Source organism: Dendrobates tinctorius, unplaced genomic scaffold, assembly GCF_039654945.1.
Source record: "Dendrobates tinctorius isolate UK_male_01 unplaced genomic scaffold, ASM3965494v1 ptg000011l, whole genome shotgun sequence".
Classification (NCBI taxonomy): domain Eukaryota; kingdom Metazoa; phylum Chordata; class Amphibia; order Anura; family Dendrobatidae; genus Dendrobates; species Dendrobates tinctorius.
In genome coordinates this window covers 87,732,511-87,747,344 of record NW_027361679.1, presented here as the reverse complement: position 1 = coordinate 87,747,344, position 14,834 = coordinate 87,732,511, and the positions used below count along the sequence as shown (strand labels likewise).

Here is a 14,834-nt window from a genome sequence, read left to right as displayed (position 1 = left end):
GTGTCACTTTTGGGTATTTTCTGCCATATAGACCCCTCAAAGTGACTTCAAATTTGAGGTGATCCTTAACAAAAATGGTTTTGTACATTTTGTTGTAAAAATGAGAAATCGCTGGTCAATTTTTAACCCTTGTAACTTCCTAACAAGAAAAAAAATTTGTTTCCAAAATTGTGCTGATGTAAAGTAGACATGTGGGAAGTATTTTGTGTCACATCTCTCTGGTTTAACAGAATAAAAATTGCGAAATTTTCACCAAATTTTTTTTTCCACAAATAAACGCAAAAATTATCGACCTAAATTTACCACTAACATGAAGCCCAATATGTCACGAAAAAAATCTCAGAATTGCTACGATCCGTTGAAGCGTTCCTGAGTTATTACTTCATAAAGGGACACTGGTCAGAATTGCAAAAAATGGCCTGGTCATTAAGGTCAAAATAGTTTTGGTCATGAAGAGGTTAAATCAGGTTGTGTTACATGTATTTTTTTTTTTAATTTTGGCAATGGGCATGCTTTCACAGTCTCGAACGGTGACCACTCGCTGCCTCATCGCTCCTTGTTGACTGGAACAACGCGGCTGCAGGAAAAATATAACTTCATTTTCTCTCTGCAGCTAAACATCTCCTTAGACATCCGAACACAAGTGGATGGTATTTACCTTCAGATTTGCACTACAGCAGCAGGTAAATATGTTTTTTTTCCTCTCACCACAAGTTCCCTTTAATGCTTTATTCAGTGCCATCTCGGCACTAGAACAAGATTTACGAAGAAGTAGCATAAGAGGATATTCGCAAGCTGAAGATTTGTTGTAAACAATTCTGACACAGTCACATTTATCAGACAGGAATCCACGCATATGCTAAAGAAATGGCGCCATGGAATTTTCAGACATTTTCACAAAAAATCTTTCAGATGTGAATAAGCTCTAAATATGAATACTTAAGATACAAAAAAACACAAATGCCACAGTTTAGTGTACAGTATTTAACTCTTTCCCTTAAATATGGATACAAAAAATAACATATCACCTTTTCAGCACACAAAAAAAGCATATTAAAGGGGTTGCCCACAAAAAAAAAATTATATATCTAAATATATATATAAAGATGTGTTTAAAATACAAATATATGCAACTTATCAATTTTGGATTGGATTAAAAATGGTGCCCTAAACGTAATGCTCTTAAGATATCAACATCTGTGCTGACAGTTCTACAGAGCTTTCATTTCAATAACCATGTCAGCCACCAATGCACAGAAAAGTAGGGAGCCAGCTTTGCCAATGAAAGGAGTAGTCAGCCTGCCCCCTTCACACTCAGCAATGGTCATGTACCAACAGAAGAAAGTGGAGGAAGCTCTCCTGTGAAGAACCTAAGAAGTGGTAGTGCCGTGATGCAGGACCAGCGACAATATCTTGAGCCTGGGGCAACTTTCTTAATTCAAGTATATAAGGTATATATATATTTATGTTATCAACACATCTGATCAATTTCTTTTCAAGTGAACAACCCCCTTTTTATGTCAAACTAATTTAAAAAAAAAAAAAAAAAAACACAACAGAAAATTTACCAAAAGGAGAAGGGAAATTAAAACAGAGGATGAGACTTTTTTCATTTAACTGATGAAGTCCTGAAGAAGACTCTTATTTTAAGAGCTTAGTAAAAAGTCAGTGTAATCGAAGTTAAATTCCAATGTGAAAGTCGTCCATTTCATGGTATTTAGCCATGAATGGATTCAGGCAAAGAGTTCCTGTACATATTCATTAATTGCTATGTTCCTGTCCAGGACTGGAATCCCAATGTAAAAGCAACCAATGATCGGAAATCGTAATATGTACATTGACAGGGTTGGCAACAGGATAGAAACTAAAACTGATGCATATAAAACAAAATTACATTTCGGAAAAGCAATGCAGATCGCACAGCTATTAATAGGACAGGGGAGAAAAACAGGATTTCACACAGCTCATCAATATGATGAGCTGTTTATTCTCAAGCATTCTACACTGTATAGGTTGGATATCTCCCTGATCCCCTCCAAAAAAACACTATAAAAAAAAATATATATATATTTGGGGACCCAATGTATTTTTCCGGTTTAATTAAAGTGAACAAAAAGATAGAACTGTTCATTGGTAAGGGAGGGTGTAAAAGTCTGTGTCCTCAGTCCAGCTTTGTCATGAATAGCCGGTCTTAAATATTCCACGAGGTGTACAAAGAGGGGGCATCTGTGGATTGTCACCCTGCCAGGTGAGGACAACAATCTTTCTAGGAACGAGGTAAGTGGCTGCTATGTACTGGATACCGGTGGCTTGTCTCCTTCGTCACTAGGTGCTACAGAAAAAAGAAAAACATAGGTTATGGGGTGATCCAAATGTCACATTTTAATAATCAATCATTGAGCTTGATAGATTTTACCCACCACTTGCAGCTGCAACTGCAGGGGTAAGGACATCGTCATCACTGTCTTCCTCGTTGGATTGGGTGACCTCACTGGGTGGTTCAGGACACTTCACCTCAGCTTCTTGCTCTACACGGCTCCGAAGAGCGAGGATGCGATGATGAATTGCAGCAAACAGTTGCCCTGTGTCTTTAGAACTTGCCTGTAAACATAAGTACACATTAAGATGTGGATTTCATTTTTTGGTGCAAAACAAAGCGAAGATTTTGCTAGAAAATAAAAAGTCCAAGGAAAAGCAGAACCCTACCAGATAGCGATTTGTATACAAAGTTTGAGCAGCTTGTGTTCCTGTACAGCGAATATTCGCATGAGAGGTATATAACGAGCGCAGTACTGAGCCCTCTCCATACACTGAAGGTCCTGTGATTGTTGTGGATGGAGCTAGAAATGAACCCCTTAGATGCTATAGTCATGTGACTGCAGCACCTATGTGGTCTGGCAAAGGTTGGGGTCCTCTCTACTATGATTACATAAATAGTGTTGACACAGCAGCTGTGGCTGTCCAGGCAGAGTGTCAAAGTCGAGCAGTAAAAAGAAAGCACATTAATTCTGAAGTACTGCAGTGTATTGTACAAGTGATCAACAGAAGGTTCAACACTGATAAATTCTGTGTAGAAGGCATTTCCATTTTGGAGAAAACAGTTTTGGTCAAGCATCATTATAGGGTCAACATTGACTTACATAGATGCAAAAGAGTTTTCACCCTTTTGAAAGGGCTAATTACCATACTTTTTTCCTTCAGGCAGCACTGCAGGCTTATATGTCTACCTTTGCACCTCCCCCTTGGAGAAACACTAATTCCTAGACAGTAGAAAATACTAAAAAACTCTAGAGAAAGCAAAACTTAAAAAGAAAAAACAAACCACACACCATAAAAGTCCTGTGTAGGAGGCAAGCATAGTTTTGGAGCAATTTATGCAACTGGGGGATGTCACCACTCCCCATCTCATTACAGATGTTATTCTGACGCTCATGCTCCTGCTGGCCTCTTCTAAACCCTTTATACTTTTTTGCTAGCACCCTGGTTCAGTGCTATTCTGCATGCTAAACAAATAAAATAGAATTAGACTTACCAGTAATTCGGTTTCTAGGAACCTTCCACGACAGCTACATCGGAAGATGTCTTCCCCGCCCTAATAGGGGACAGGAACAGGAAGAGGTTAAATACCCCTCACCTTCCTGCAACTACCAGTGTTTTCCTGGACACCAGTATGAATAGTTACCACCAAAGTGCAGGAATCATCCAATAAGAATATCAGATAGGGAGGGAAATTAGTGCTGTCGTGGAAGGTTCCTAGAAATCGAATTACCGGTAAGTCTAATTCTATTTTCTCTAGTCACCTTCCACGACAGCTACATCGGAGTAATACCAACAGCTAATTCTAATACCACTTCTTCCGGGCCACAGCGGGGCCATTAGTATTGTGGGAACTCAGTCCATCTGGATTTCCGGAGATGTTTTTTGCCCGCATCGGTATGGGTGGGCAGGTATATGCGAGGTTGGAATCCCACCATTGGGTGAAGGGCACCTATTCCTTGCACTCCGTCCATGTGGTTGAGGGAGACGAATACCCCTGTCTTCGCATTTTGCCTGTTGGCGACTAGGTCCACCTTCGCCCCATCTTGAGGCTAGGGACACGAATACCGTCTGGTCCAGGCGCCACTCCTCCGGATGAACGTCTTCTCGACTGAGGAAATCAGCCTGGGTGTTGTCTGATCCTTTCAGACGCACTGACCAGGAGAAGATCCTTGCTCCTATTGCCTCCAGGCCGGCGTAATTCGTACCCCCTTGGCTGGAGATAGGCCACTGTGGTCATGTTGTCCGAATAGATGCAGACGTGGTGATTTTGGATTAGCGATGATGATGATGATCTCTTTTAGCGCTTTCCCTACCACCTTCAGTTCTCTCAGATTTGAGGAACTGGTGCTGATGCTCGGCAGCCATCGCCCCTGAAAATAGGATCTCTCTACTACTGCGCCCCAGCCTCGTTGGCTGGCATCTGAGCGGAGTGTTATCAGGGGAAACTGAATCCGGCTGACTCCTTCTGAAGATTTCGGTAGTTCAACCATCAACTCAGGGCCGGTTTAGCCTGACCAGGGAGGGGGAATCCTTCAGGACAATGGAATTTGTAGCCGCGTAGGCCAGGCGGATCCTGGAATGTAAAAGCACATGGCTTTGTAGAATTTGGGTGTGGGCCTGAGCCCAAGAAACTGCCTGGGTGCATGTGGTCCGAGATCCTAGAGCATACATTGACTCTGAGGGTCAGTGCCCGCTAGTCCTGAACCAGGTTCTTAGTGAACCAGGTCGACCTGACAAACCATAGGTAGGAAGGATGCCTTTCCCCTGGAGTCCGAGAACTCCCAGAAGCTTCCTTCTCGTTTAGGGAAAGACCATGTTCGGTATCCAACCCAGGGATCTTAATATCCCGGGGTCTTTCCTACGTCCATCTTCTGACATGAGATAGATTATATGGAGAAGAGGAAGTCGTCCAGATATGGGCTAACGTCTATCCCATGGCGCCAGATGAAAATCACTGCTTCCGCCATGATCTTAGAGAGATACATGGTCGGATGGATTGGCACATGGTAATATGCACCCTTCAGCTCTACCGTTGCCATTACCCAGCTCTGTCCGATGAGCGGGACTGCCCCTGATTGACTCCATTTTGAATTGCCTGTACCGGACCGATTCGTTTAATGGCTTCAGGTTTATGATGATTCAGTTATTCTCTGATGGCTTCCTCACCAGGAAGGGACATGCGTAATGGCGGTGTCCTTCCCCGCTTTGGCACCTGCGCGTTCTACCGGAGCAGATCTTTGGTAAGGAGCCCTGAAGGTGTGGAGGCTGTAGGGAGGTTACCCCTAAGCATTACGGGGAAGGACTCTTGAACCCAATTTTTAGTCCATCTCATATGTTACGATGGACCCACTGATTTGTGGAGATGGACTGCCAGCGGGTGAAAAAGAGCGAGAGACGACCCCCAACCGGGCGTCATTGCTTATCTGGGGTCTGTTGATGATTAGGGACAAGGATGTTCCTGCCCTTGCCCCCCCTATACTCTTCCTGAGTACAGTCATATGTTAAAGTTTGGGCACCCCTATTAATGTTAACCTTTTTTTCTTTATAACAATTTTGTTTTTTGCAACAGCTATTTCAGTTTCATATATCTAATAACTGATGGACTCAGTTATATTTCTGGATTCATATGAGGTTTATTGTACTAACAGAAAATGTGCAATCTGCATTTTAACAAAATTTGACCGGTGCAAAAGTATGGGCACCTCAACATAAAAGTGACATTAATATTTCGTAGATCCTCCTTTTGCAAAAATAACAGCCTCTAGTCGCTTCCTGTAGCTATTAATGAGTTCCTGGATCCTTGATGAAGGTATTGGTGACCATTCCTGTTTACAAAACAATTCCAGTTCACTTAAGTTTGATGGTCGCCGAGCATGGACACTCCGCTTCAAATCATCCCACAGATGTTCAATGATATTCAGGTCTGGGGACTGGGATGGCCATTCCAGAACATTGTAATTGTTCCTCTGCATGAATGCCTGAGTAGATTTGGAGCGGTGTTTTGGATCATTGTCTTGCTGAAATATCCATCCCCTGCGTAACTTCAACTTCGTCACTGATTCTTGCACATTATTGTCAAGAATCTGCTGATACTGAGTTGAATCCATGCGGCCCTCAACTTTAACAAGATTCCCGGTGCCGGCATTGGCCACACAGCCCCAAAGCATGATGGAACCTCCACCAAATTTTACTGTGGGTAGCAAGTGTTTTTCTTGGAATGCTGTGTTTTTTAGCCTCCATGCATAACGCCTTTTTGTATGACCAAACAACTCAATCTTTGTTTCATCAGTCCACAGGACCTTCTTCCAAAATGTAACTGGCTTGTCCAAATGTGCTTTTGCATACCTCAGGCGACTCTGTTTGTGGCGTGCTTGCAGAAACGGCTTCTTTCGCATCACTCTCCCATACAGCTTCTCCTTGTGCAAAGTGCGCTGTATTGTTGACCGATGCACAGTGACACCATCTGCAGCAAGATGATGCTGCAGGTCTTTGGAGGTGGTCTGTGGATTGTCCTTGACTGTTCTCACCATTCTTCTTCTCTGCCTTTCGGATATTTTTCTTGGCCTGCCACTTCTGGGCTTAACAAGAACTGTACCTGTGTTCTTCCATTTCCTTACTATGTTCCTCACAGTGGAAACTGACAGGTTAAATCTCTGAGACAACTTTTTGTATCCTTCCCCTGAAAAGCTATGTTGAATAATCTTTGTTTTCAGATCATTTGAGAGATGTTTTGAGGAGCCCATGATGCCACTCTTCATAGGAGAATCAAATAGGAGAACTATTTGCAAGGGGCCACCTTAAATACCTTTTCTCATGATTTGATACACCTAGCTATGAAGTTCCTAGCTCAATGAGGTTACCAAACCAATTTAGTGCTTCAGGAAGTCAGTAAAAAGTAGTTAGGAGTGTTCAAGTCAAGAAAATGATAAGGGTGCCCATACTTTTGCACCGGTCAAATTTTGTTAAAATGCAGATTGCACATTTTCTGTTAGCACAATAAACCTCATTTGAATCCAGAAATATAACTGAGTCCATCAGTTATTAGATATATGAAACTGAAATAGCTGTTGCAAAAACCAAAATTGTTATAAAGAAAAAAGGTTAAACATTAATAGGGGTGCCCAAACTTTAACATATGACTATGTCAACAGGACCAGGGATTCCCCGCCAGTGTCTCATGCCGGTACTGGCCCAGCCTCAAACTGCTTAGCGGCTGTGATCTGATGAGGGCATGCAAATTCAGCGTAGATTAGGCCTGGATCACACTTCCGTTTTTTTAAATCCGTCCAAATCCGTCAAAAAACGGATCCGCCATGTTTTTGGCGGATACATTTTTTTTCCCCCATAGACTTGCATTAGCGGCTACATAAAAAAAACGGATCCAAACAGATCCGTTAGCGGCAAAAAACGGAAACGGATCCGTTTGGCGGACACAAAAAACGGATGTGTGAAACAGGGCTTAGCTGTTGACAGAGGTTTGGCCACGGGAGGGACAAAAAAATCCGTCTCCTAGGATTTCTATGTTTCGGAAGAGATCCTTTCGTCCGAAGCTGTGTCCAGGATTTTATCCAGGACGGGCTTGAACCCATAGTGGCCCTGGAAGGGGATGGCGCACCATTTGGAGATAAGTCACCTCCTTTAGGATTTTAACCAGGGCACTCCTCTAGAGGAGTTAGAAAGGACGGCCGCTTTTGCGGCTACTCGGACTTGGTGAGAGCAGTCACGCTCAGCCTAGAAGAGCCGATGCATTACAGAATTACCCGAGACATGCGAATTACAGGCTGGTCTTCCTGGTCCCGGCCTCTAAAGTTGCTTAGCGACCACCAGCGGAAGCATCGGCTAGGAGTCTCGTTGCTTTCTGCAGTAGGGGTAGGGTGTCAGGTATCTTTCCCCTTAAGGTGCCCTGAGTGTGCGTAATCACAGAGACAGGGCATGTGAAAGCCATATTAGCTTCTAGCAGATTTGCAGAGGTGTCCCAGGACTTCCTTGATAAGCTCTCAAATATATAAATATTTTTCCTCGATCCATTGGATCTTTGAGCTGGGAGGAGCCCTCAAAAGGGATAGACTTTTTTTTTTTTTTTTTTTTTTAATATATGGAGGCCTCTTTTTATGGAGGATCAGATTCTGTATGTTCTCGTGTACAGGACACCTTCTTTGGGCTTCAGCCCAACATCTCGTCCTGTACCGTGTATTTAACTTCTTCCTCCTCCACCCCTATGGTGTTCTTAACCATACTGATTAGCTCACCCACATTCTCGTAACCAAGTGATATTTCTTGTTCCCTGGTTTTAGGGGTGGATGTGGAAGAGGAACCCTCAATCTCCCAAGCGTCCTCTGAATCCGAGGACTGAATTTCGTCTGAGTCAGATTCTATCAGAGCTTTCTTCCTCCTCCTAGAGGGAGGCAGTCTGGGTGAAGGGAGCCATGGAGGAGTAAACCTCCTGTATTATGAGGAATTTGATGCTATCCAGGAGAGAGGGCTGCTCAGCGCGAAGGACCTCTCTGTACAGGATAGGCAGAGCTTTCCCTGTATGTCGAGGGAGTCTGGCAGCACACATTTTACACTTGTGGCTGGTTCTCATAGGATCAGAGACCTTTTCTCCCCCTATTAGAGAGAGGTATGCTACGCCATTTTAGTAAATAATGCTGGATAGCCAGGACCGACGCCTGCTACTTACAGTAGGAGGGGGTACGCTTGGCTCTGCCAACGCAGAGAGAGGGCTTGTCACCGTTCATGCCGCCTACAGTCAGACAGGAGTCTTACCTGGTGATCTCCTCACCCGGACCTTGAAGATCGAGGATCCAGCGTTGTTTGTGCACCTCCTCCTTCCTTTGGCCCAATGGGGGGAACCATATGAGGACGCCCCAGAATGTGACCGCCGGTCCCAGGAGTAACGCCCCCCGGCGCGCCGTGCGCTCCACTGTGGAACGCATAGGGACAGACCAGAAGTGATGCGCGCCTAAGTGACTCGAGCCCCAGTGGAAAGCCCAGTATCACCCGAAGTGGAGGAACGCCACCCCTGGCCAGCGCGAGTCCCCGGGAACCGGCAGCATGGAGGAGGAGGAAGCCGGGGAGCAATCTGGAGGACCCCGGCGCGCACATCACCGCCTCGCTTTACCACTGAAGGAGGCGCAGGAGGGGCGGGAGAGTCCCGAGTCCCACCATGCAGGCGGAGACGGGAGCAGCCATCGGAGGAGAGCAAGGCCCCCGACCTCGGCTGCCCGGCATCTGACAGGTATCCCAGCTGATACTGGGCGTGGGGTGCTCCCGATCGCCGGCCACGGCAGCACCATCGTAGACCTCTTCATGCCCCATAGGGGAAAGGAAAACACTGGTAGTTGCAGGAAGGGGAGGGGTATTTAACCTCTTCCTGTTCCTGTCCCCTATTAGGGCGGGGAAAACATCCTCCGATGTAGCTGTCGTGGAAGGTGACTAGAGAAAACTAAAGGGGGTTTTACACATAGCGATATCGCTAGCAATACCGCTTAAACATCACTGATTTTGTGACGTTATAGCGATATTGCTTGCGATATCGCTATGTGTGATACCTCCGACCGGCTCCCCCGCTTTCCATCGCTGATCGCGCGAGATCGGGCGGCTCCATTTCTCGTCGTCGGCTTCCTGCTGTGTGAGACAAGCGACGTGTGGAGGCGGGCGGGAGGACGTCTGGATCGCTGTGTGTGAAAGTCGAGTATCGTCCGCTGCGTCGCTGCTGCATCGCTGTGAGATCTCCCTGTGTGGAAGCTCACTAGCGATCATTTAGTGATGCACCAGCGATCCTGACCGGGTCGTATCGCTGGTCGGATCGCTGGTGCATCGCTAAATGTAAAAGGGGCTTAAGATAAAGGGGTTGTTTTTCTCAGACAACCACTTCAAAATACAAGTGTAAAATGGCTTCAGAAACAGATATTTTTATCGTTATAATTAATGATGAATGAAAAGTTATCTTAAAAAGTTATTAAAAAAATGTCAAAGGTTGAAAAGTAGTTGTGACTTAACAAATGAAAGAGGTCTAAAGTCAAAATGTAATACAATTATGGTAACTCTAAGACAAGCCAACAAACTAATGCATCAGGTCAGCAAACACTTACCGATATGAGAAAGACTTTAACACCCTGGTCCTCTGTGTCCATTGCAGTAATTCGAATGCTTTTCTCACTGGCTTTGTCTATCTGCATTTGCGCCCAGAGCTTAGTGTTGAGGATTAGTCGCAGACTTCCCTGTGTGCGCATAACTGAGGACAGAAGGTACAATTTCTAGTTATGAAAGAAATGATCAATACTGCACACACACAATAATTAGAATAAAAAACAACACACACCCACAACAACAAACACATCCAATTCACATTAAAAGGAATAATCTGTCAGCAGTTTTTTGCCACCTAGTCTGAGATCAGCATAATGTACGGGCAGAAGCGCTTGCTTTAGTTTTCATGAAATCACTGTTTTATCTACAGATCACAAGTGGACTAGGAATCCTGGTCCAACCACACCTCCACCAGTGACTGGCAATTTTCTGCCTATGCACAGAATGCTGCCAATCGGTAGGGTCAGATAACCCCATACAGAGATAAGCATTCAGAGAACTAGTAATATCTGTGGCAGAGAATACAGCGATTCTATAAAAATCGCAGCCCCCTAGTAAACGGATACATCGCTGGAATCACGGTGTCTGCCCCTTAACTATTCTGCTCCCAGATTACAGATTCCCTTTAAAGGCCAAATTCAGATGTTAGAGGACAGACTAATTCAGACAAGCCTCGGGTCTATCAAGAGTTTATGTGGATTTAGGAGCAGAAGCCACAGGACACAGATTAACTGGTCAACATAAGGAATCATCATTGGGTTGTGCGCTCAATTAATGTATATAACCAGCTTTACTACTAACAACCGGTTAAAATGAAGTTCATTCTGTGAGTTCACAGTGGCTACCTATAGCATTATGGGAAACTATCTTACAAAACATTCAAGGTTTTATGAGCAGGGCAGTAAACGTTCAATAGCTTATTAGCCAAGGCATCCAGTTTCCTAGCTGTACCCATCCATTCCTGTGCATCTCTCTGCTGACGCCCTGCTGGTGGTCTGATCACAGACATTCCTCTCTCTCAGGCTGATTAGCACCCAATTTGCATGCACACACTCAATTACTGGGTCCATGCATGCGCCACGCTTGAGTTCGGACCCCAGTCCCCCAACCTCAATTTGGCGGCTGGATGACCAGCGCCTGAGCAATACTGTTATCTAGTCCCCATCTGTCTTTGAACTGTATTTGCACTAATTATCTCATTTGGTCATTAGGATTAGTGACATTTCAGTTTTCAGGTTTGTGTTTGGTGTTGCACAGCCAAAAGCTATTTAGATAGGTGTACAGCTAGATACCGGGTATAAATTATTCTTAGCTACTACTATTAGCAGAAAACACTTCTTTGAAGTTAGCAATAAAAATGTATACTAATACATATCCAACAGGATGGATAGAGTTGGATACGACTTCCTTTGTTTTAACCCCTTCACCCTAAATCATGTTTTAACCTTCATGACCAGGACAATTTTACAGTTGAACACTATATATAGCTTGGAGAAAAAAAAAAAAAACATGGATTTTTGTGAGTACTCACCGTAAAATCCTTTTCTCCGAGACGCTCATTGGGGGACACAGAGACTGTGGGTGTGTGCTTCTGCCGTCTGGAGGCCGACACTAAGTGTACAAAAAAAGAGTTAGCTCCTCCTCCGCCGCATACACCCTCGCCCCTAGGCCGGGCGTAACTCAGTTTAGTGCATAAGCAGTAGGAGAACGCGCCTTAAACTCAGGCAAGAAACTATATGTCTGAAAAAGGGGCCACCCTAAACCTTGTACAAGGATTTGTAAAACTCAAAATAAGTAAAAGCCAACTGGCTGATAGGGTGGGTGCTGTGTCCCCCAATGAGCGTCTCGGAGAAAAGGATTTTACGGTGAGTACTCACAAAAATCCATGTTTCTCCTTCGTCTCATTGGGGGACACAGAGACTGTGGGACGTCCTAAAGCAGTCCTCTGGGCGGGATCTTAACTCACCCAATCCATGCTAATTTGCGCCCCTGATTAGAGGTGCGCAACTGCTGCCTGGAGAATCTTTCTTCCCAGGCTTGCATCCGAGGATGCCTGGGTATGTACGTTATAATGCTTGACAAACGTATGTAAACTGGACCAGGTAGCTGCTTTGCATACCTGCTCCGCTGAAGCCTGGTGTCGTAGTGCCCATGAGGCACCCACTGCCCGTGCCGAGTGAGCCTTGATCCCTGCCGGAACTGGCGTGCCACTGATTTGATAAGCTTCTTGGACCGTCAGGCGAACCCATCTGGCCAAAGTCGCTCTGGACGCAGCGAGCCCCTTCCGCCGTCCCTCTGGAACCACGAATAGAGAGTCTGTCTGGCGGAATGGCGCCGTCCTCGCCACATACCTCCTAAGAGCTCTTACCAGATCCAGAGTGTGCAAAGCCTTCTCTACCCTGTGCACCGGTGCCGGGCAAAACGAGGGTAAGACGATGTCTTCGTTGATATGAAATGCAGACACAACCTTCGGCAAGAAGGGGGGAGCTGGCCTTAAAACTACCTTATCCTTATAAAAGGTTAGGAACGGTGGTTTACAAGATAAGGCCGCCAATTCCGAAACCCGCCTAATAGACGTTATGGCTACTAGAAAAACGACCTTTCTGGACAGGTAAGGTAAGGAGACCTCTTGCAATGGTTCGAAAGGGGCCTCCTGAAGGGCTCTGAGCACCAAATTCAGGTCCCATGATTCCGTCGGCGCCTTATAGGGGGGTACTAAATGTGCGACCCCCTGCATAAACGTCCTAACCTGCCAGACGGAAGCGACTTTTCGTTGGAAAAGTACCGACAGGGCCGAGATTTGCGTTCTGAGGGAACTCGGGGCCAACCCTGCGTCCAGCCCTGCCTGTAGAAAAGCCAGTACGTTGGGGATCGAAAAAACCAGAGGAGCCACTTCACGATCCCTACACCAACGGAAGAATACTTCCCAAGTCCGATGATACACCCTCGCCGAGGAAGGCTTTCGGGCACTCACCATCGTGGCCGCCACATCGCGTCTGAATCCTGCCTGTGTTAACAGCCAAGATTCAATGGCCACGCCGTCAAACACAGGGCCCCTAAGTTCGGATGGCAGATCGGCCCTTGGGACAGTAAGTCCGGCCGATCTGGAAGACGCCAGGGTACGTCCACCACTAGTTGGACCAGATCTGCGTACCAGGCCCGCCGGGGCCAGTCTGGGGCCAGCAGAATTGCTGGAACCTTCTCTCTCCTTATTTTCCTGATAACTCTTGGAAGCAGCGGCAGCGGGGGGAACAAGTACGGGAGACGAAACTGGCTCCACGGGAGCACCAGTGCGTCTGCTGCGATTGCCTGCGGATCGAGGGATCGAGCGACAAACCTTAGTACCTTGGCATTCTCTCTGGATGCCATAAGGTCCACGTCTGGTGTCCCCCACCGTTGGCAGATCTGCTGAAAGATCTCGGGGTGCAGGGACCATTCCCCTGCCGCAACCCCCTGTCGGCTGAGAAAATCTGCCGCCCAGTTTTCGACTCCTGGAATGTGCACCGCTGAAATTACCACGCGGTTCTTCTCCGCCCAACGTAGTACCAGTCCGACCTCGCGCATGGCTGCCTGGCTGCGCGTGCCCCCTTGATGGTTGACATATGCTACTGCTGTAGCATTGTCCGTCTGGATGCGCACCGGCCGGTGTCTCAGGAAACACTGGAAATGTCGTAGGGCCAATCGTATTGCCCGTATCTCCAGAATGTTGATCGGGAGAATTACCTCCTGAACCGACCATCGCCCCTGGGCTATGTGACTCTGGAAAACTGCTCCCCAACCCTGCAGGCTTGCATCGGTCGTCACCACCAACCATTGTTCCGGGGGAAAGGGCTTCCCCTGGACCAGAGACGAGTCGCGAGTCCACCACCGGAGTGAACCCCGTACTAGCGGAGACAATTTGCACCGATGACTGAGAGACAGCAGCCTCCGGTCCCATGCTGTCAAGAGCGCATGCTGAAGCGGACGGAGATGGAACTGGGCAAACGGGATTGCTTCTATCGCTGCCACCATTCTGCCCAACACACTCATGCCATACCGGATGGATCTGGAGCCCGGCTGTAGAAGGTTCCGTATCCCTTGCTTGATTTTTTGCGCCTTGTCCTGAGGGAGGATCACCAGCCCCCGGGAGGTGTCGAAAATCATGCCCAGGAACACGATTTTTTGGGCTGGAATCAAGGACGACTTGCTCCAATTGATCAGCCAGCCCAGACGGGCCAGGGTATCCAGAGTAATATTGACATTGTCCTGGCACTCCTGAAACGACGGCCCCTTTACCAAAAGGTCGTCCAGGTAAGGTAACACCGTTATGCCCCGTGCATGCAGGATGGCCATAACCACCGCCATTATCTTTGTAAAGACTCTGGGGGCAGTGGCCAGACCAAAGGGCAGAGCCACGAATTGGAAGTGACGTCCTCCGATCGCAAATCGCAGGAACCTCTGGTGTGGGGGGAATATCGGAATATGCAGATATGCATCCTGCACATCGATTGAGGCCAGGAATTCCCCTGGATCCATGGCTGCAATGACCGAGCGGAGGGATTCCATCCGGAATCGCCTGACCCTGATGAATCTGTTTAGGATCTTTAGATCCAGAACCGGCCTCACAGTCCCGTCCTTTTTGGGGACCGAAAAAAGATTGGAGTAAAACCCCTGCGACTCTTCGCCCTGCGGCACTGGGGCGATAACCCCTTTGTGCTCTAGCG

General features: G+C 46.6%; 1 protein-coding gene across 2 annotated transcripts in view; it reads right to left on the bottom strand.

Moving 5' to 3' along the window:
- Nucleotides 1–969: 969 nt before the first annotated feature.
- RANBP3 (RAN binding protein 3) overlaps nt 970–14,834 on the bottom strand; it is a 126,329-nt gene continuing 112,464 nt past the window's right edge. For both annotated transcript variants that reach the window (XM_073544421.1, XM_073544412.1), the window contains 3 exons: nt 10,134–10,276; nt 2,421–2,601; nt 970–2,332 (listed from right to left, as the gene is read on the bottom strand). In XM_073544421.1, coding sequence (XP_073400522.1) covers nt 2,289–2,332; nt 2,421–2,601; nt 10,134–10,276 — 368 coding nt within the window. In that variant the 3' untranslated portion in view covers nt 970–2,288. The remainder of the gene's footprint in view (nt 2,333–2,420; nt 2,602–10,133; nt 10,277–14,834) is intronic.